The 22,391-nt window shown below is 48.3% G+C and overlaps 1 protein-coding gene across 5 annotated transcripts in view; it reads right to left on the bottom strand.

Annotated features, from left to right (window-relative positions):
- The window catches only part of SEC14L5 (SEC14 like lipid binding 5), a 59,619-nt gene that overhangs the window by 17,036 nt on the left and 20,192 nt on the right, over positions 1 to 22,391 (bottom strand). For 3 of the 5 annotated variants that reach the window (XM_035266869.3, XM_078344595.1, XM_035266868.3), the window contains 6 exons: positions 14,378 to 14,527; positions 13,792 to 13,923; positions 11,023 to 11,151; positions 9,593 to 9,785; positions 4,688 to 4,800; positions 2,264 to 2,453 (listed from right to left, as the gene is read on the bottom strand). In XM_035266869.3, coding sequence (XP_035122760.1) covers positions 2,264 to 2,453; positions 4,688 to 4,800; positions 9,593 to 9,785; positions 11,023 to 11,151; positions 13,792 to 13,923; positions 14,378 to 14,527 — 907 coding nt within the window. The remainder of the gene's footprint in view (positions 1 to 2,263; positions 2,454 to 4,687; positions 4,801 to 9,592; positions 9,786 to 11,022; positions 11,152 to 13,791; positions 13,924 to 14,377; positions 14,528 to 22,391) is intronic. The other 2 variants (XM_078344596.1, XM_078344594.1) reach the window with 1 other exon arrangement.

Genomic DNA, 22,391 nt, shown 5'->3' with positions numbered 1-22,391 from the left:
AGGAACTCTCAGTACTATCTTGGCGACTTTTCTGTCAAACAAAACTGTTCTACGATAAGTAGTTCATTCAAAACCAGTTTACAGAGGATAGGACCCATGGAATGAAGGACTACAGAGAGAGTGGGCACAATTTAGCTCTTAGCTTTCTGTCACCTGGAGCACAAAGGAAACATGAAGAATTATTTACTAATACCGCAGATTCTCGTATTCACTAGAGTAATTAGACGATAACCATGCTCTCTAAAGCCATAGTGAACATTGAATTACAACCACCGTTTCTAGGAAAATAACAGGACCAGGTTCCCGAAAGTCTCCAGTCATGATGCTTTTTTTTTGGAGACAGAGTCTCACTCTTGTCACCCAGGCTGGAGTGCAGTAACACGATCTTGGCTCACTGCAACCTCCACCTCCTGGGTTCCAGCGATTCTCCTGCCTCAACCTCCCGAGTAGCTGGGATTACAGGCATGCACCACCATACCGGGCTAATTTTTAATTTTTGTATTTTTTTTTTTTTTTTTTTTTTTAGTAGAGATAGGGTTTCCCATGTTGACCAAGCTGGTCTCGAACTCCTGACCTCAGGTGATCTGCTGCCTTGGCCTCCCAAAGTGCTGGGATTACAGGCATGAGCTACCATACCCAGCCCCATAATGCTTTTTGTCAACCAATCAATGCATAACCTTGTTTTAAGTGGGGTTTTTTGTTTGTCGGTTGATTGGTTTTTGAGATAGAGTCTCGCTGTATCACCCAGGCTGGAGTTCAGAGAAGCAATTTCAGCTCACTGCAACCTCTGCCTCCCAGGTTCAAGCGATTCTCCCTCCTCAGCCTCCCAAGTAGCTGGGACTACAGGCATGCACCACCATGCTCAGCTAAAGTTTTGTATTTTTAGTAGAGACAGAGTTTCACTATGTGGAGGGTGGAGGTTGCAGTGAGCTGAGATCACATCAAAGCACTCCAGCCAGGGTGACAGAGCGAGACTCCACCTCAAAAAAAAAGTGACCTTGCTTGGAAATAGAGTCTGTGCCGGTGTAATTAGTGAAGGATCTCAAGATGAAATTACACTGAATTTGGGGTGAGCCCTAAATCCAGTGACCTGGGGTCCTTATTTGAAGAGGCGAGGACACACAGACACAGAGGAGAAGGTCATGTGAGGAGAGAGGCAGAGACTGGAGTGGAGCTGCCACCAGCCAAGGAACACCTGGGGCCACCAGAAGCTGGGAACAGCAAGGAAGGATTTTCCCTAGAACTTTTTTTTTTTTGAGCCAGAGTTTCGCTCTGTCACCCAGGCTGGAGTGCAGAGGAGTGATCTAGGCACACCGCAACCTCTGTCTCCCAGATTCAAGCAGTTCTCCTGCCTCAGCCTCCCGAGTAGCTGGGAGTGCAGGCATGTGCCACCACACCTGGCAAATTTTGTATTTTTAGTAGACATCGGGTTTCTCCATGTTGGTCATGCTGGTCTCGAACTCCCCACCTCAGGTGATCTGCCTGCCTCGGCCTCCCAAAGTGCTGAGATTATAGGTGTGAGCTGCCATGCCCAGCTCCCCTAGAACTTTCAGAGGGAGCAAGCCCTGCTGACACCTTGACTCCAGACTTCTGGCCTGGAGAACTGTGAGAAACACATTTATACTGTTTTAAGCCATCAAGTTTGTGGTAATTTGCTATGGCTGCCCTCGGAAATGTGTATGAAATGTATGCACCTGTTACGGAGACAGTCACAATTATCCCATCACAAGTAACGGTGGGCTCACTTAACCCAGAGGAGAAATGTCTCTTCCTCAAGCCCCAGAGCCTTCCAGCTCTGGTTCTTCCTAGCTAGACTGTCACTTCAGAGCATTTCTAGATGCTCGGAAAAGGCAAAAGGAAAAACAGTAAGATGTTAACATGAACCTGCCGTTTAAAGCACGTTTGGGCTGGGTGGGTGGCTCACCCCTACAATCCCAACACTTTGGGAGGCTGAGGCAGGCAGATCACTTGAGATCAGGAGTCTGGAACCAGCCTTGCCAATATGATGAAACCCTGTCTCTACTAAAAATACAAAAACATTAGCCCGGTGTGGTGGCGGGTACCTGTAATCCTAGTTACTGGGGAGGCTGAGGCAGGAGAATCACTTGAACCAGGGAATCGGAGTTTGCAGTGAGCTGAGATGGCACCACTGCACTCCAGCCTGGGCAACAGAGTAAGAGTCCCTCTCTAAATATAAATAAATAAAGTGCATTTGGCAGTGCCCAAAGTATGCCCTACACATGATATGGGTGGAGGCACGCACCGATGTCCTGGTAATGCCAGCCCCCAGCATAGAACTCCTCCAGCAGGGCGGGGGGTTGCCAGGTCTGAAGGAGGAGATCCACCTGGTGCTGCTTCCGCCAGCTCAGGGACTGGCACAGCATTTCCCGGGCCTTGTCCAGGTGGAAGTCACGAGCCCGCAGGAAGCGAAGGATGTGCTCATCTTTGGGAATCTGAGAGACAAAGAAGTAAAAAGCCCGCAGAATGGTATTCCCTGACCCGGCAGATAAAACTACAGAATCAGAAACATGGTGAGACCCTAACTCTATAAAAAGTACAGAGATTAGCTCAGCATGGCAGTGCATGCCTGCAGTCCTAGCTACTTGGGAGGCTGAGGTGGGAGGATCGCTTGAGACCAGGAGTTGGAGGATGCAGTGAGTCGAGAAGGCACCACTTCACTCCAGCCTGGGCGACAGAGTGAGACACTGTCTCAAAATACAAAAAATTGCACAAAACGAGGCCGGGCTCAGTGGCTCATGCCTGTAATCCCAACACTTTGGGAGATCAAGGAGGGTGGATCACCTGAGGTTGGGAGTTCGAAACCAGCCTGACCAACAGGGAGAAACCTCATCTCTACTAAAAATACAAAATTAGCTGGGCATGCCTCCCAGGTTCAAGCAATTCTCCCACCTCAGCCTCCCAAGTAGCTGGGTCTACAGGCATGCACCACCACGCTCAGCTAAATTTTTGATTTACTCCTGAGTAAATCCCAGCTACTCAGGAGGCTGAGGCAGGAGAATCACTTGAACTCAGGAGGCAGAGGTTGCACTGAGCTAAGGTCATGCCATTGCACGCCAGCCTGGGCAACAAGAGCAAAACTCCATCTCAAAAAAACTAAAATAAGAAAAAATAAAAATAAAAATAAAACTTATTGTCTGGGTGCAGTCTCTCGCCCCTGTAATCCCAGCACTTTGAGACACTGAGGCAGAAGTATCACTCAAGCGCAGGAGTTCAAAATCAGCCAGGGCAACATAGTAAGACCCTATTGCTAAAAAAAAAAAAAAAAAAAAAATTTAATTAGCTGGGTATGATGGTGCATGCCTATAGTCCCAGCTACTCAGAAGGCTGAGGTGGGAGGATCACTTAAGCCCAGGAGGTCGAGACTACAGTAAATTATGATTGCACCACTGCACTCCAGCCTGGGCGACAGAGTGGGAATCCGTCTCAAAAAAAAAAAAAAATTCCTTTTTTTCTTTGAGATGGAGTTTCACTCCTGTTGCCCAGGCTGGAGTGAAGTGGCATGATCTCAGCTCACCGCAACCTCTGCCTCCCAGGTTCAAGCGATTCTCCTGCCTCAGCCTCCCGAGTAGCTGAGATTACAGGCATATGCCACTATGCCCAGCTAATTTTTGTATTTTTAGTAGAGACGGGGTTTCTCCATGTTGATCAGTCTGGTCTCGAACTTCCAACCTCAGGTGATCCACCTGCCTCGGCTTCCCAGAGTGCTGGGATTACAGGCATGAGCCTCCGTGCCCGGCCTAAAAGAAGTTCTCATTCAACAGAGCTGAATATGAAGTCCACGCTTGGTCTCTACATGCACTGTCTCTGTCCACATCACGGGAGATGGAGTCTAAAGGCAAAATCCACGTGCCATCCAAACTCTCCCACATAAAGGCGTTACGTCTCTGGGAAGGGAAAAGTGTACCCGGTTTCATGCACATGGGACTACAGAAAAGCAATTCTCAACTGGAGGTGACTCTGCCCCCCAGGGGACATTTTGCAATGTCAGGAGTCATTTGTGCTCGTCATACATGGGGGCAGGGAGCTATGGCATCTGGCAGGTGGAGGCCAAGGATGAAATTAAACATCCCAGCATGCACAAGGCAGCCCCCCACCATAAAGGACCATCCAGCTCCAAATGTCCAAGTGCCAAGAATAAGACACTCTGCTCTCTGTGATAGGCACAGTGTGCATTATGGAGACATGAGACCGTATGTAATAAAAATAAAGCAGGGTCCAGGCATGGTGAATCACGCCTGTAATCCCAGCACTTTGGGAGGCCAAGGCAGAGGGATGACCTGACGCCAGGAGTTCAAGACCAGCCCTGTCAACATGGTAACACCCTCTCTCTACTAAAAATGCAAAAATTCTCCAGGCATGGTGGTGCATACCTGTAATCCCAGCTACTCAGGAGACTGAGACAGAAGAATCACCTGAACCCAGAAGGCAGAGATTGCAGTGAGGATCGCACCACTGCACTCCAGCCTGGGTGACAGGGTGAGACTCTGTCTCACACAAAAATAATAGAATAAATAAATTAATTAATAATAAAGCAAGAGGTAATGTGTCAGCATTATCATCTCAACTTATCATCACACCTCATCTCACCTTTCCTTCCTACACACCGAGGCTGAGTACCAGTCAGTGCCCGTTCATCCACTGCTCCAGGGGACACCCCTGTACCCACCTTGCCTTTGTGGGTCTCCTGTAACCAGTGCCGAAGCTGGATCAGGCAGCTCGCCTGCATGGGCGTGAGATGGCCCAGGCACCTCTCAATGTAGTCCGCGTCCAGCTTGTCCCCTTGGAGGAGAAGGGGGAGCTTCAGGACAAGAGGGAGACGCCGAGTGTCTTTACCACGTGCTTTGTCTGCCCTTCTTTACTGGCTGCCTCACTGACTCCAAACCGTGGTTCCAAGCCAGATGGGGCCCTTGCCCCAGACAGCACCCGCAGGGACTCTGAATGCATTAATTTCTCCAACAACCCATGTCCAAGGGGGTTCTGAAAACTCGTCGTGGGGCAAACCCGGATCTCACTGTGAGACGGGGTTTCTCCTCTTTGACCCTGGGGATTGAAGATAATTCCCACCCTCTGGGGATGTATGTCCTAAGGATTCTTAACAGCATGGGCTGACACTGGATGCCTGCTCAGAAGCCACCTGGTCTCAGAGAGCTCTCCCACACCGCAGTGAGGCAGGCATCACTATCATCCCCACTTTGGAGAGATAAAACGGGTGTGGTGACTCACAGCTGTAATCCCAGCCCTTTGGGAGGCCGAGGCGGATGGATCACTTGAGGTCAGGAGTTTGAGACCAGCCTGGCCAACATGACGAAACCCAGTCTCTACTAAAAATACAAAAATTAGCCGAGCCTGGTGGCAGGTGCCTGTAGTCCCAGCTACTTGGGAGGCTGAGGCAGGAGAATCGCTTGAACCGGGAGGGGGGGGGGGGGTTGGACATTGCAGTGAGCTGAGATCACATCACTGCACTCCACTCCAACCTGGGTGGCAGAGTGAGACTCTGTCTTGAAAAAAAAAAGAAGAAAAAAGACAGAGGGAGAGAAGACTAAAAGCGAGGCCCAGCGAGGCGGAGTAACCGGGATGGGTAGATGCATGTCATGTGCCCAGCGTGAAGGAGGTGGTCAACAAACACCAGCTCCCTTCACTGTCCCCACTCCATGGCCCCCACTGAGGGGTGTAAGGCTTTTGACGGACAGAGCCTAGACCTTGCAACATAGCCGTGGTGTCTCTTTAGGAGCCTGGGAAGCACTGGGAGGGCCCCACTGGGCAACCTCGTTCCCCACAATTGGGTGGGTGCAGTCAGAATGTTGCCAGTGTGCAGAGGCCAGGCCCCAAGCCTGGGTCCTGTTGCCCAAGTCTTAGCCATTAGGGTGGCAGATGCTGGCAAGCAGTGGCCTCTTGGCACCTCAGCAGTGGGCGGAGATGTCACACAAAGCAGCAGCCTCCATGGGCAGAGCCAGTTCTCTGTGGACAGATGGCTAAATAAGAAAACAGACTGAGTGCACGGCCAGCAGCATCCCCCAAAACAGAAAAGCCCAGAGTGAGGGGTCACGCCAACCACTATGGCAGGAGGCACCTGGGTAAACAGAGCTGGGAGAATGCTGGCAGAGGGGTGAATCGTCCAGACCTTGTGTGGTTAGAGGCAGAGATGCCGGAATCAGGGAGGCAGTGGAGATGGGAGGAGGAGCAAACACGAGGGAGGCAGGAGCTCCCCGAGTCCTTCCGGCCCCGGGGCAGATAAGAAGGCTTTTTCTATTTCTGAGCACAAAGCCTCAGTGATTCAGGAGAAGACAGGAGGGGCATGTGGATGTCCTCTGCCAGCCACCCTGAGTGCCTGGGCTGCTGGCAGACAGAACAATGGAGAAGAAAGGACGGACCTGTGCAAAATGGGGAAGGTACAGGGGATGAGGCCACAGAGAGTGTGCACAGGAGGGAGCAGGAGAAGGCACTGTTTAAAAAAAAAAAAAAAAGTGCAAGTACAACAGCAGCCCGCCAGCATGCACAGTCGGTGCAGAATAAACACTTGCTGCATGTAAGCCCAGCACTTTGGGAGGCCAAGGCAGGAGGATCACTTGAGGTCAGAAGTTCAAGACCAGCCTGGTTAACACGGTGAAACCTCATCTCTACTAAAAATACAAAAATTAGCCAGGCATGGTGGTACATGCCTGTAGTCTCAGCTCCTCAGGAGTCTGAGGCAGGAGAATCATTTGAACTCAGGAGGCGGAGGTTGCAGTGAGCTGAGATCGTGCCACTGCACTCCAGCCTGGGTGACAGAAAAAAAAAAGAATAAATACGTGTTGCATGAACAAACCTCATTCTCCCTAAACAGAGCCCCAGATGCATTACTAGTTACATGGCACCGTCACCCAAGTCTGTCAGAGTCAGAGATGCTCCCGCACGGCAATGGCCCTAAAACATTTCTAAATGTTTTTCTTAAAGGAAAAACGTTATCAACCTGAGTGCACATCTTACGCATGCCTAGAACTGGATTTGTGGTGTACATACAGTTTGTTTCCTAGGATTTTTCATTTTAACATTACGTCGTGAACTTTTTCCATGACCATAAAAGCCTGAATGGTGACAAAGGGTAGGTTGCCTTAATATACAAAGAGCTCTTACAAACCAATAAGAAAGCAATGGGCAAATAAAAAATGGACAAAGGACAAGAACAAGTATTCGCTACTAAAAAAAAAAGAAAAGAAAAGGGTCCCTAAACATGTAAAATCAATGCCTGATCTCACTCATAATGAAAGAAATGGTCACTAATTGGCCAGCAATCACTTTTGTTGCCTTTCAGAAGTTTGAAATGTTTACTAAGTTTTGTGGGGAGCTGGGGTGAAGTCAGGAATAGAGGCAGTTACACACTTTCGGTGGGAACAGGGATTAGTACAACCTCTTTGGAAGTCTAATGGGTAAATCTACCCCAATTTGACTTGCACATAAACTTTGAACCAGCAATTCCACTCTGAAAATGTTGTGCTCTGTATATACTCACATACTTTTAAAAAAAATTCTTAAGTACCCACATGTGCCATCTTATTTGTATTTTAAACAACTGAAACAACCTAAATAGGGTTGTTTCCTTCAATAGCAAACTAGCAAAATAGACTAATTCAAAATAATCAAGGCCAGGTTCAGTGGCTCACACCTGCAATCCCAGTAACTTGGGAGGCCAAGGCAAGAGGATCATTCGAGGCAAGGAGTTCAAGACCAGCCTGGGTAACATAGCAAGACGTCATTTCTACAAAAAATAAAAATAGGCTGGGCACAGTAGCTCACACCTGTACTCCCAGCATTGTGGGAGGCCAAGGCAGGTGGATCACCTGAGGTCAGGAGTTTGAGACCAGCCTGGTCAACACTGTGAAACCCTGTCCCTACTAATGATACAAAAATTAGCTGGAGATGGTGGCACATGCCTGTAATCCCAGCCACTTGGGAGGCTGAGACAGAAGAATCGCTTGAACTCGGGAAGCAGAGGTTGTGGTGAGCTGAGATTGTGCCATTGCACTCCAGCCTGGGTAACAGAGTAAGACTGTGTCTCAAAAAAAAAATTAATAATTAAATAAAAAATAAATTATCTAGACATAGTGGTCCCAGCTACTCAGGAAGCTGGGGCAGAAGGATCGTTTGAGCCCAGGATTTCAAGGTTTTGGCGAGACACAATTGCACCACTGCACTCCAGCCTGGGCAACAAAGCAAGACCCTGTCTCTAAATAAATAAAAAAATCATTATTAATAAGTAAGCTATGGCGCAACCACACCATACTATGAAGTATGAAAAGAAGACATAGGCACTGATTGAGGATGTTTGTCAGGCAACATTTGAAAGTGGAAAAAAAGCAAAATATCAAGTGGAATGTATGTGCCCTCATGTATTCAACATAAGACATACATATATGTATGCATGTACACACATATGTTTGTGGATATAGGTGCATATTATGGGCATATATATGCCTAAACAGCTTCAGGACATAGAAACACAAAACTATTGTCAGCCTTTAGGGAGAAAAAAAGAATCTCGCTTCTTAAATCCTCCAAGCAGGTGGAATTTTTTTCTATTATGATCATGCATTACTCATATAATTTAAAGTAGCAATAGCAACTGTAATCATTAGTAAATTAATAATAATTGGTAAGTCTGTAAATAGTAAAAACAGGGAGAGGCAATGTCAAGGCACCAGAGGTGAATTCCTGATCTAAAAATAAATGAGTTTTGCCAGGTGCAATGGCTTACGCCTGTAATCCCAGCAGTTTGGGAGGCTGAGGCAGGTGGATCACTTGAGTTTGGGAGTTCAAGACCAGCCTGGCCAATGTGGTAAAACCCCATCTCTACCAAAAATACAAACAATTAGCCAGGTGTGGTGGCAGATGCCTGTAGTCCCAGCTATTCAGGAGGCTGAGGCAGAAGAATCGCTTGAACCTGGAAGGTGGAGGTTGCAGTGAGCCGAGATCACGCCACTGCACTCCAGCCTGGGTGATGGAGCGGGACCCTGCCTCAAAAAAAAAGAAAAGAAAGAAAAGAAAAGAAATAAATGGGTTCAGCTGGGCGTGGTGGCTCACACCTGTAATCCCAGCACTTTGGGAGGCTGAGGTGGGCAAATCACGAGGTCAAGAGATTGAGACCATCCTAGCCAACATGGTGAAACCTCGTCTCTACTAAAAACAAAAACAAAAAATTAGCTGGGCATGGTGGCACATGGTAGCTGGGCAGTAGTTGGGTGGCCCCAACTACTTGGAAGGCTGAGTCAGAAGAATCGCTTGAACCCAGGAGGCAGAGGTTGCAGTGAGCCAAGATTGTGCCACTGCACTCCAGCCGGGGCGACAGAGTGAGACTCGATCTCAAAAAAAAAAAAGAAAGAAAGAGATGGGTTCTACTCTTGGACCAGGATGGAGAGAGGGAGATGCAGTCAGTGGAGGGAGGAGGTTGCACGTTCCAAGACCCAGACCCGTTCTCAGGAGGACCTGTGGCAATTCTCCCCCACCCACCCCAGGGCCCCCCCATGGAGCAAGAGCCTCCATGGGCTGAAGTGCAGCAGCGTCCTAGGGCTGAAGTGGCCTTCGCTGCATGACCTACCATCCATACCGACTGCCTCCAGAGCAGGACCCAAACCACTGGTGGGTCCCTGGGCCTCCAGGGAGCCGGGGTCCCTTGGTCCAGCCTGGTTGCGGGCATCCTCCTCACGGACTGGGGCAGGCGTCCAGCGGGGAATGTGTGAGGTGCCCTGGGAGATGAGCTCATTCAGGTAATGCTCAATCACCTCCTTACCCTGGAAACCAGAGAGACCCAAGACACATGAGCATGGGGCAGGATGGAGGGAGGTCACTGGGTCACCACAAGGAGTCACCCCCAGCCGGCTCAGGTCCCAGCCTCGACACAAAGCTATTGAGTGGTCGAATGTGGCCGGGAGGGAGGGAGAGATGCTCCAAGTGTCAAACACCCCCCTGATTTCCAAGGCTTGGTACGAAACAAAGAATGCAAAATAGCTCAGTAATAAGTTTTTCAGTTTGAGAGTTGTTTTTGTTTTTGTTAATTTTTTTGCTGTGTTGCCAAGGCTGGGGTGCGGTGGCGCCATCTCGGCTTACTGTAGCCTCAACCTCCCAAGATGGTGAGATCCTCCTGCCTCAGCGTCCTGAGCCGCTGGGACTATAGACACCCACCACCACTCCCAGCTAATTACTTTATTTTATATTTTTAGAGATGAGGTCCACCATGTCACCTAGACTTCTCTGAAACTCCTGGGCTCAGGTGATCCTCCCACCTCAGAATAATAAGTTTTATATTGATAACACATTTGATAAAAATGTTATTAAAAATTTCATCTGTTCCATCACAAGAACAGGTCTTTACTCAGGGATGGGTCTGAGGTCTTTACAGCAATGATCATTTTATCTAAAAAAATAAAAGACTGGGCATGGTGGCTCACACCTGTCATCTCAGCACTTTGGGAGGCTGAGGAGTGTGGATCATGATCAGGAATGCAAGACCAGCCTGGCCAACATGGCAAAACCTCTTCTCTACTGAAAATACAAAAATTAGCCAGGCATGGTGGTGTGCTCCTGTAGTCCCAGCTACTCGGGAGGCTGAGGCAGGAGAATCGCTTGAACCTGGGAGGCAGAGGTTGCAGGGAGCTGAGATCATGCCACTGCACTCCTGCCTGGGCAACAAAGCAAGACTCCGTCTCAAAAAAATAATAATTAAAATAAAATAACATTAAATTAAATTAAATTTAAAACACCACAGAATTACCTGGTGTCCAGATAATTCACCACATAAGCCTGGACATCTTGCAGTGCCAGCGCTAGGATTAGGGTGCCCCTGTTACAGACCAGTTGCTTTCCATCCATTATCTCATAGTGATTTGGTCATGACTAGAGTACCCACTTAACAGATAAGAAGACTGAGGCCCAGGGAGGGTAAGAGTCTTGCTGGATGTCACGCGGCTGTCGATAGCGGAGCAAGTCTGTGTTTGCTACCTCCGGTGACTAACACAACCCACTCCTTACCCTCTTGACGTTGGCGGTATACTGCTTCATGGCAATCTTCTCCAAGGCATTTTCAAAGCCAAAGAAGGACCGGATGTCCAGCGAGGCAGACTGCTCAAAACAAGTCCAGTCTTCATTCTCAGGGTGAACCTGAAAGCCAGGCAGGGGCCAAGCTGGGGACTCAGTGTCGGGGGCACCCTGTCCTCCCCTGGGTCTCTCCCACCGACCTGGGCCCAGGCAGAGCCTGCGGTGGACACCAGATCGAGCCTGGAGAGGGTAGCAGGACCAAGGGGTCCCCACCATAGAACGACACAATGTTCAAACTGTCAGGGAACAAAGAGCCTTATCATGAGAAGCCGGGAGAAGGTGGGTCTCAAATCTGCAGCCCCGCCCTTTAAATAGTATATGCATACACGGAAAATTAGATAGAAATACAAGTGTTTAGGCGGGGCATGGCAGCTCATGCCTGTAATCCCAGCCAAGGATTCATCCCCGCCAAGGTGGGTGGATCACTTGAGGTCAAGAGTTGGAGACCACCTGGCCAACATGGTGAAACCCCCATCTCTACTAAAACTCCAAAACTTAGCCAGGCGTGGTGGCAGGCGCCTGTAATCCCAGCTACTTGGAGGCTGAGGCAGGAGAATCGCTTGAACCTTGGAGGCAGAGGTTGCAGTGAGCTGAGATCCACTGCACTCCAGCCTGGGTGATAGAGCAAGACTCCATCTCCAAAAAAGAAAAGAGAAGAAATATAATTGTTCAGTGTATCATTCATATAGTCTATAAATATGTAAATTATATCTCAATATCTTCCATAAAATTTAGATACAGATTTTAAAAATAGTTATATATGTTGTCTATATAAAGATATATTACTATCCTTATATATCAATACATATTTATAGATTTGTATGTTTGCAAAAAGAAAAGTTCATTGGCGGAGCTACTTTGTGGCCCCAGACCTGGTTCTCACGTCTGGGGGCAGACTGTTAGCCAGGGAGTCTGTTAAATATGCAGATTCCTGGGCCTGCCCCTAGACACCTCTGACTGAGCCGTTCCGGGTTGGGTCCCTGGAATCTGGATTTCACAAGCAGCCCAGGTGCTGCCGATTCAGCTATCGACAGAACACATTCTGAGAAACACCAAACACACTAAGAGGGGTTTCAACAACTGTTACTCACCCCTCCCCAGAGGATCTAAACACCCTGAGCCCAAGTTTCAGGAGGACTGAAGAGGAGCTGGAGGTGTGGAAAGACAAGGCAGTGGTGTCGGGCGCGGGGGCCACACCTGTAATCCCAGCACTTTGGGAGGCCAGCATGGGAGGATCAATTGCACCCAGAAGTTTGAGACCAGCCTGGCTAACATAGTGAAACCCTATCTCTACTAAAAACCCAAAAATTAGCTGGACGTGGTGGTGTGCACACCTGTAATCCCAGCTACTTGGGAATCTGAGGCACAAGAATTGCTTGAACCAGGAGGCAGAGGTTGCAGTGAGCTGAGATCACACCACTGCACTCCAGCCTAGGCCACAGAGCGACACACTGTCTCAAAAAAAAAAAAAAAAGCATGTACAATGTATCATTGCTATCCTGGGGTTATCATAAACAATCCAGCAAGGCAGGATCTGCCAATATACCCATTTTACAGATACAGACGGTGTGGCCCGTTGTCACTCACTCAGCAAGAAAGCGGCAGAGCTGGGTCCCATCAGTGAATCCCTGCAGGCACCTCATTCCAGCCTCTGAAGTCATCAAGACCTACACCCTGTGGCCTCACCTTGTCAGACCTCATTCATGCCGTTCCCACCCCCAGAACGCTGTTCCCAGCCCTTCGTGGGCAGCTCCTCTCATTCTTCAGCCCTCAGCTTCAGTGCCCTCCCACCTCCTCTGACTCTCACAAATCTCTGTGCTGGATCCAGCCTTGTTAGCACCGTGGCAAATGCATACACACTAATTTGTTCCACTGGAATGGACCCTTCGTAAGGGCAGTGCTTAGGCAGTCTGGTCCACTGCTGGGTGCTTAGCGTTTGGCAGGGTGCTGGCACATAGTAGGTACTCAATTCGTATGTGCTAGAGAATTATTATTATTATTCATTATACTCACAGGTAACGTTTACATAGACCTTACTGTGCCAGGCACTGGTCTAAGGGGTGCTTCATTTAATCCTCATCACGACCCACGTGGTAGGTATGATTATTAAGCCCGTTTCACAGATGGGGAAACTGAGGCATAATTTCATGAAAGAAGGAAGGAAAAGAGGGAGGGGAAGGAGGAGGGAAGGGATAGCGTTGCCAGATTTCGCCAATAAAACACAGGATGTCTAGTCACGTTTCAATTTCGGATAAACAACTAATAACCTTTGAGTATAAGTATATCCCAAGCAATATTTGAGACATACTAAAAAAAATGATGGGTTTTTCATCTGAACTGCAAAGGCAACCAAGCATTTTGCATCTTACCTGGCAATGCCCAGGAAGAGAGGGCTGGACAGAGGCTCAAGGAATGTAGGGACACAGCTCTGGGCACAGGTGGGTCCCAGGGCCAGGTGGGTGCAGGGGCAGCTGGGCACCGGGCGCAGGCGGGTGGCGGGAGTGGGAGCTGATGGTATCCTGGGAGCAGGTGGGCACCGGGCGCAGGCGGGTGGCGGGAGTGGGAGCTGATGGTATCCTGGGAGCAGGTGGGCACCGGGAGCAAGCGGGTGGCGGGAGTGGGCGCTGAGGGTGTCCTGGGAGCAAGTGGGCACCGGGTGCAGGCGGGTGGCGGGAGTGGGCGCTGAGGGTGTCCTGGGCTCACCGTGTAGCTGCAGTGCTCATTCACCAACACACGGTTGGCGAAGGTCTCGTTGTGCGCTTCGATGAGAAGTGTCCTCTCCTTCCAGTTCAAGATGTTTGTCTGCACGAAGACCACGTGCTCGACACCTGCGATCTGCAAGGGAAGTGGGGGGAGGTGAAGGTGGGTGCGGAGCGTGGAGCACACACGAATTGAGAGCGAGTCCAGCGGGCCTGCCCCAGTTATCCCCTCCCCTGATCCCCAAGTCCCTAACGCCACCTCCCAGCCAGGCCGGACCCAGGACCCCGACCCCGGACTCCGGCTCTGCCGCCCACCCATCTCCTGCCTGGCCCCCCGACCCCCACCCCTACTCCCCAGCCGAGCCGCCCAGCCCTCGCCCCACCTGGGCCCGGGGCCCCCGACCAGGGTTCCGCCACCCACACCCTGGAACCCCCATCTGGACATTAAGTCACACGCCCACCCACCCCACCCTGCTCCACCTCCTGGCACCGCCCCCCCCTTACGCCCTGGTCCCCAGCTTCAACTTCCAGCCCTTCCGCACCCCCGCGACAGGTCCCGTCCTCCGCCCCCCAGCCCCAGGGCCGCCCACCTTCCGCAGCAGCCGCGGGGCGTCCACGCGCAGCCGGCAGCTCCGCTCCACCACGTGCACTGCCCCGTCGGGGCTGCGGGACTCACGCAGGACCTCGCTGCCCAGGAAGACAGGGATCTGGGGGCAGGTGGGGAAGCGCTTCTCGTAGGCCTGGGGGCAGAGAGGCAGTCAGTGCCCGCGGTGCGGGTTAGAGGGACTCACCCGCCCAGCGCGACCTCCTTATCTGCTGTGTCACTTAGACGGGAAAGGCAGCCCTGGCCGCTGGAAGGGGCAGGGATTTTGCAGTCCTCACCAACAATCCTTCCACCAGCTAGCACCTGTTAGAGCCTCACACAGCACGGCCCGGACAATGACTTGGCAAATACGTGTTTGGCTGTGCATTTGAGTTTTTGCCCTCAGAAGGAAGAACAGAGACTCCGGGGACATTTTAAATGAAGGCATTTCACAGCTGGGCTCGGTGGCTCACGCCTGTAACCTCAGCACTTTGGGAGGTGGGGGCGGGTGGATAACAAGGTCAAGGGATGGAGACCATCCTGGCCAACATGGCGAAACCCACTCTCTACTAAAAATACAAAAATTAGCTGGGCATGGTGGCGCACACCTGTAGTCCCAGCTACTGGGGAGGCTGAAGCGGGAGAAGCGCTTGAATCCAGGGGGTGAGACTCTGTCCGCCCCCCCAAAAGAAATGCAATAAACTAGGAATAAAAGGGCACTTCCTCCACCTGGTAAAGTCATCTGCTAAAAGCCACAGTTCACATCCCTGGTGACAGACTGAGTGTTTTCCCCTAAGATCAGGAACAAGGCAGGAATATGCACTCTTCATGTCTATTCCACCTTGTGCTGGAGGTTCTAGATAAGTAAAACAAAAGCCATGCAATTGGAAAGGAAGAAGTAAAACTATCTGCATTTGCAGATGACATGATAATATATAGAGAGAAAACCCTAAAGCCTCCACACGGGTACACACAAAAAGATTAGAAGTAATCAAAGTAGGCCTGGGCGCAGTGGCTCACACCTGTAATCCCAGCACCTTGGGAGGGCAAGGCAGGTGGATCACCTGAGGTCAAGAGTCTGAGACCAGCCTGACCAACATGGAGAAACCCTGTCTCTACTAAAAATACAAAATTAGCTTGACCTGGTGGTGCATGCCTGTAATCCCAGCTACTCAGGAAGCTGAGGTAGAAGAATCACTTGAACCCTGGAGGTGAAGGTTGCAGTGAGCCAAGATTGCGCCACTGCACTCCATCCTGGGCAACAAGAGCAAAACTCTGTCTCAAACAAAAAAAAAAAAAAATAGAGAGAACTAATCAATGAGTTCAGCAAGGTTGCAGGATATAAAACCAATATAGAAAAATCAGTTGCATTTCTACATTTCTAAGTATTAACAATGAGCAAACTGAAAATGAAATTTAAAAAAACTCTATTTACAACATAAAAAAGAATAAAATACCTAGGAATATATTTAGCAAAAAGAAGTGTAAAACATATACTCTGAACACTATAAAACACTGCTGAAAACTTAAAACCTAAACAAATGGAAAGGCATTTGATATTCATGGAACAGAAGACTTAATATTGTTAAGATGGCAATATTCCCCAGCTGGTCTACAGATTCAACAAAATATCCACATCCCAGCTGACTTATTTACAGAAATTGACAAGCTTATCCTAAAATTCATATGGAAATGCAACAGACCCAACATAACCAAAAGCAATCTTGAAAAAGAGCAAAACTGGAGAACTCATATTTCCTGATTTCTTTTAAAAGACATAATAGCAGGCCAGGGGTGGTGGCTCATGCTTGTAATCCCAGCACTTTGGGAGGCCAAGGTGGGCAGATCACCTGAGGTCAGGAGTTCAAGACCAGCCTGGCCAACATGGTGAAACCCCATCTCTACTAAAAATACAAAAAATAGCCAGCTGTGGTGGTGTGAACCTGTAATCCCAGCTACTTGGGAAACTGAGGCAGAAGAATCACTTGAACCTAGGAATCGGAGGTTTCATTGAGCTGAGATCGCACCACTGCACTCCAGCATGGGTGACAAGAGCGAAACTCTGTCTCAAAAAAAAAGACAAATTAGCAAGTGTTGAAAAGGATGTGGAGAAATGGAAACCTCCGAATCCTGTCATGTGCATGTAATATGGTACAACCCCTTTGGAAAATAGCTTGGCAGTTCTTCAAACAGTTAAACATAGAGTTACCATACGACCCAGCAATTCCACTCCTACATCTATACCCAAGAGAAATAAAAACAAGTCCACACAAAAAAATTGTATACAAATATATACAGCAACATCAGGCTATTCAACAATAAAAGAAAAAATAATACAATTTATATAGAATGCGCATATATCTTTCTTTACACAATGCAAATATAGGGTGTTTATAATATACTTTTGTAAGTATAGGTAGTATGTATATAAATATGTATCATATCTATAAATATATAGATATCATATTAGGCTATAGTAATCAAAACAGTGTGGTACTGGCTTAAGTGTAGACATACAGCTCAGTGGAAGAGAATCAAGCATCCAGAAATAAACCTTCACGTTTATAATCAACCAATTTTTTGCAAAGGTGTCAAGACAATCTAATAAGGAAAGAATAATCTCTTCAACAAATGATGCCAGGACAATTGGATATACACATGCAAAATAATGAAGCTGGGGCCGGGTGTGGTGGCTCATGCCTGTAATCTCAGCACCTTGGGAGGCCAAGGTAGGTGGATCACCAGAGGTCAGGAGTTTGAGACCTGCCTAGCCAACATGGTGAAACCCCATCTCTACTGAAAATACAAGAAAATTAGCTGAGCATAGTGGCATGCATCTGTAATCCCAGCTACTAGGGAGGCTTAAGCAGAAGAATCACTTCAATGCAGGTTGCAGAGAGCCAAGATGGCGCCATTGCACTCCAGCATGGGTGACAAGAGTGAAACTCCATCTCAAAAAAAATAAATAAAAGAATAATTTTTAAAAAGCATTTTTAAAAAACTATAAAACTCTCAGAAGAAAACACAGGAATAAATCTTTATGAACTTGGATTAAGCAATGGTTGCTTACTTATGGCACCAAAAACACAAACAATAAAAGAAAAAATAAACTGGATTATCATCAAAACTTAAAACTTTTGTGTTTCAAAGAATACAAGCAAGAAAGGGAAAAGGTAACACTGAGAATGGGAGAAAATGTTCACAAATTATACATATTTACCTATGTGTGGGTGTGTATAAAATGGGGGACTTGCGTCTAGAATATCTAAATGGCTGTTAGGAGTCAACAATAAAATGATGACCCCATTTTAAAACAGGCAGAGGACCTGGACAGACATTTCTCCAAGGAAAATAGACCAGTACAAAAAAGCAAATGAAACTATGTTCAACATCATTAGTCATTAAAGAAATGCAAATGAAAACCACAATGAAACACCACTTCACATCCACTAGGATGACTATAATAACTTTTAAAAGCACAAAAGCAAGTGTTGGTGAGGCTGTGGAGAAGCTGAAACCCCCAAACCCTGCCATGTGTATGTAATATAATGCAACCCACTTTGGAAAATGGTTTGGCAGTTCTTCAAACAAACATAGAGTTACCATATGATCCAGCAATTCCACTCACAAGTATGTACCCAAAAGAAATGAAAATATAAGTCCACACAAAAAAAATTATATACAATTTTTTTTGAGATGGAGTCTCACTCTGTCATCAGGGCTGGGTTCAGTGACATGATCTCAGCTCACTGCAATCTCCGCCTCCCAGGTTCAAGCGATTCTACTGCCTCAGCCTCCTGAGTAGCTGGAATTACAGGCACCCGCTACTACACCCAGCTAATTTTTAGTGTTTTTAATAGACACTGGGTTTAACCATGTTGGCCAGGCTGGTCTCGAACTCCTGACCTCGTGATCTGCCCTCCTCAGCCTCCCAACATGCTGGGATTACAAGAGTGAGCCACCACACACAGCCTATATACCAATATGTATAGCAACATTATTCATAATAGGAAAAGGGGAAACAACCCAGATGTCCATCAATGAATAAGTGAATAAATCAATGGTGGTACAGCCATGAAATGGAATATTATACAGCCTTAAAAAAGAACAAGGTAGTGATTCATGCTACAACATGGATAAACTTTGAAAACTTCATGCTGAGTGCAAGTAGCCAATCACAAAAGACCATATATTGCATGAATCTATTTACATGAAATGTCCAGAATGGGTAAATACAGAGAGACAGAAAGTAAATTAGTGGTTGCCAGGGGCTGGGAGTGTTGAGGAAAGAGATGGTGGGGGTGTTGAGGGATGAGGGTTAAGGCAGACAGAGCTTCTTTTTGACGTAATGAGACTATTCTAAAGTTGATTGTGGTGAAGCTTGCACAATACTATGAATCTACTGAATGCCACTGAATTGTGTGCTGTACACGGGTGAATTGTATATGTGAACATACCTCAATAAATCTGTTTCTTTAAAAAGGTGTCTTTCTCTCTCCACTTGCATGCTTTTATATATACACATACACACATATGAATTCACATGTATACATGTACTTTTTTTGTGTGTGAGACTGAGTCTCCCTCTGTTGCCCAGGCTGGAGTGTGATGGCGTGATTTCGGCTCACTGCAACGTTGGCCTCCCAGGTTCAAGCGATTCTTCTGCCTCAACCTCCAAGTAGCTGGGACTGCAGATGCCCACCACCATGCCTGGCTAATTTTTGCATTTTTAGTAGAGACAGGGTTTCACCAAGTTGGTCAAACTGGTCTCAAACTCCTGACCTTGTGACCTTCCAGCCTCAGCCTCCCAAACTACTAGGATTACAGGTGTGAGTCACTGCACCTGGCCTATTTATTTATTTATTGAGATAGAGTTTTGCTCTTGTGGCCCAGGCTGGAATGCATGGCACAATCTCAGCTCACTGCAACCTCTGCCTCCCAGGTTCAAGCGATTCTCCTACATCAGCCTCCCAAGTAGCTGAGATTACCAGCAAGTGCCACCACACTCAGCTAATTTTTGTATTTTTACTAGAGACAGTGTTTCACCATGTTGGCCGGGCTGGTCTCAAACTCCTGACCTTATGTGATCCACTTGCCTCAGCCTCCCAAAGTGCTGGTATTATAAGCAAGAGGCACTGAACCTGGCCACTGTATACATATATTGTTCAAATGTATTTATAAATATATGTGAATATATGTTAATATAAATATATACAATTTATATAGTGTGCATATATATTTCTATACACAATGTAAAAATAGGGTTCTATATAATACATTGTAATTTTATAAATATAGATAAAATGTAAATAAATATATATCATATCTATAAAGATATAATGTTATATAAATGTACACATGTAAACATATTATTTTATATATGGACACATAATATATTCCATATATAAATATATAGGTAGGCCCAGCACGGTGACTCACGCCTGTAATCCCAACACTTTGGGAGGGCAAAGCAGGCAGATCATTTGAGATCAGAAATTTGAGACCAGCCTGGCTAACATGGTGAAACCCGGTCTCTCCTAAAAAATACCATAAAAAAATTAGCTGGGCATGGTGTTACATACTTGCGATCACAGCTACTCAGGAGGCTGAGGCAGGAGAATAGCTTGAACCCAGGAGGCAGAAGTTGCAGTAAGCTGAGATCATGCCACTGCACTCCAGCCTGGGTGACACGGCCAGACTCCAGCTTAAAATATATGTATATAAATATATATATATGGGTAGTTTAAATAAGGAGCTTATTCTACATATGAATATAGCTATTATTTAATATTTTTGATGTATGTGTTCATATAAATATTCAGCAACGTGCTTCCTATGAGCCATTAGAGGGTAGCCCTGCCTGGGTGCAAATCCCAGCTCTAGCACTTACAAGGTTTGTGGCCTTGGTTGGGTTACTTAACCTCTCAGTGCTCTGTTGCACAGAGTCGTCCTGAGAACTGAGCAAACTGCCGTGGGTGCTGGAGAAGCACTAGCCGGGATTATTTTCTCCACGGCCTCTCCGGGTGTCTCAGACAGGATTTGGCCACGAGCACAGGAGGTTAAGCTGGATTCCATGCCACTGTGCCCTTCAAAGGGAAGGGGCCCTCACCGTCCTCGGGGCCACTTCAGGTCAGCCGCAGGCTCTTTACTGGGGCTGCTTGCTTCTGTGAGGGCAGAGTTCCTCCCAGGCAGGGGTGCAGAGCTGGGTGAAGGTAGCTGGAGGGGCTCAAAGCCCATGAACCTGAGCTCAGGGAGGGCAAGTGTCTGTGCCCCGTTCTAGAAGAGCCAGGGTCAGGGTGGTGGGGGCGTACCCCGGCATCTGTGGCTGACCTTATTCCTTATTCCAGCGGGGTCTGCTCCTAGAGCCTGTCACAGCCCACGTGCCCCGGAATTGGGATCAACACACGCTCCAAAAATAGTGCCGGCGTCTGAGGACTGGCACCTCCTCCACCTTCCCTCCTGGCTCCCAAGAAGAGAGGCAGGGGGAGGGGGGCCGAGGAAGAAATGGATACATGCTCAGGAGCCCTTGGTGTCACCCCAGATCAGGCAAGGCTGGCCAGCCTGTCCTCCACCAGGGCCAGGAGGACAGAGCTGTCCCCTGACTTATCTCCAAGTTGGTTGCTGGGACAAACACATCAGCTTTGGAATAGGGAGGCCTCATTCCCCTAGAGAATGCACCATGGGGCTCCTGGGGTCTGGACTCCAGTGGGCTGGCAAGGGAGACCCCCTGGGAACTGTGTCTGCCCTATATATCTCAGCCACACTGTACCCACTTGCAAAGGAAATCATCTCCCCACAGAGGACAGGGCGCAGAGCAAAGCCAGTGGAGGCTGGAGGGGCTTAGGCCACCTGGTTGGAAGTCCAGCTCCACCTCCTTCCAGCGAGGCATCACTGTTTCATCATTTGGAAAAATCGTATATGTCTCATGTACTTGCCCAGAGAGGCTCACTAATTTATCCAAAGTCACACAGCATGGGATGGCAAACCTGGATTTGAATCCCAGTGGAGCCCCGCCCCCACTCCCTCCAGGAGCCGCTTGCTCAGAAACTGGGCTTGTTCTCGTGGGCAGCTCAGAAACAGAGCCAGGCATTGTTTTCCCAGGCCTTGCGGTCACATCTTCTCCTTCCTTTTCCACCCTCTGTCCTTCAGCTCCTGCCAGGCAGTGGCCACACCATCCCTGAGCTTCTCCCCTTCCTTCTACTGCTCAGTCTTCCTCCTGTTCCTTGTACAAAATGGTTTCCAGGGAGGATATACTCAGAACAGGCCTTGAGGAGGCCGGGTGCAGTGGCTCACGCCTGTAATCCCAGCACTTTGGGAGGCCAACGTGGGTAGATCACTTGAGGTCAGGAGTTCTAGGCCAGCCTGACCAAGATGGTAAAACCCACGTCTACTAAAATTACAAAAAAAATTAGCCAGGCATGGTGGTGCGTGCCTTTAATCCCAGCTACTCAGGAGGCTGAGGTGGGACGATTGCTTGAACCCAGGAGACAGAGGTTGCAGTGAGCAGAGAATGCGCCTCTGCACTCCAGCCTGGGTGACAAAGCGAGACTTCATCTCAAAAAAAAAAAAAATAGGGCCGGGTTTACACCTGTAATCCCAGCACTTTGGGATGCCGAGGCGGGTGGATCACAAGGGCAAAAGATAGAGACCATCCTGGTCAACATGGTGAAACCCCGTCTCTACTAAAAATACAAAAAGTTAGCTGGGCACGGTGGCGTGTGCCTGTAATCCCAGCTACTCAGGAGGCTGAGGCAGGAGAATTGCTTGAACCCAGGAGGCGGAGGTAGCGGTGAGCTGAGATCCCGCCATTGCACTCCAGCCTGGGTAACAAGAACGAAACCCCGTCTCAAAAAAAAAAAAAAAATAGGCCTGATGCTGAGAATATAACCTGCAATTTTTATGGTGGTCCCCAGGCTCTGTGTGATCTGCCCCACCCACCTACGTCCCATCCCAGCCCCCTCACCAGGCTCCAGCCACACCAGCCTTATGTGTTTAGAATGATACATCAAGCGTGTCCCTGA

The sequence above is a fragment of the Callithrix jacchus genome, chromosome 12 (assembly GCF_049354715.1).
Source record: "Callithrix jacchus isolate 240 chromosome 12, calJac240_pri, whole genome shotgun sequence".
NCBI classification, from domain to species: domain Eukaryota; kingdom Metazoa; phylum Chordata; class Mammalia; order Primates; family Cebidae; genus Callithrix; species Callithrix jacchus.
Note: the sequence above shows the minus strand (reverse complement) of the source record. Positions and strands in the feature narration are given on the sequence as shown.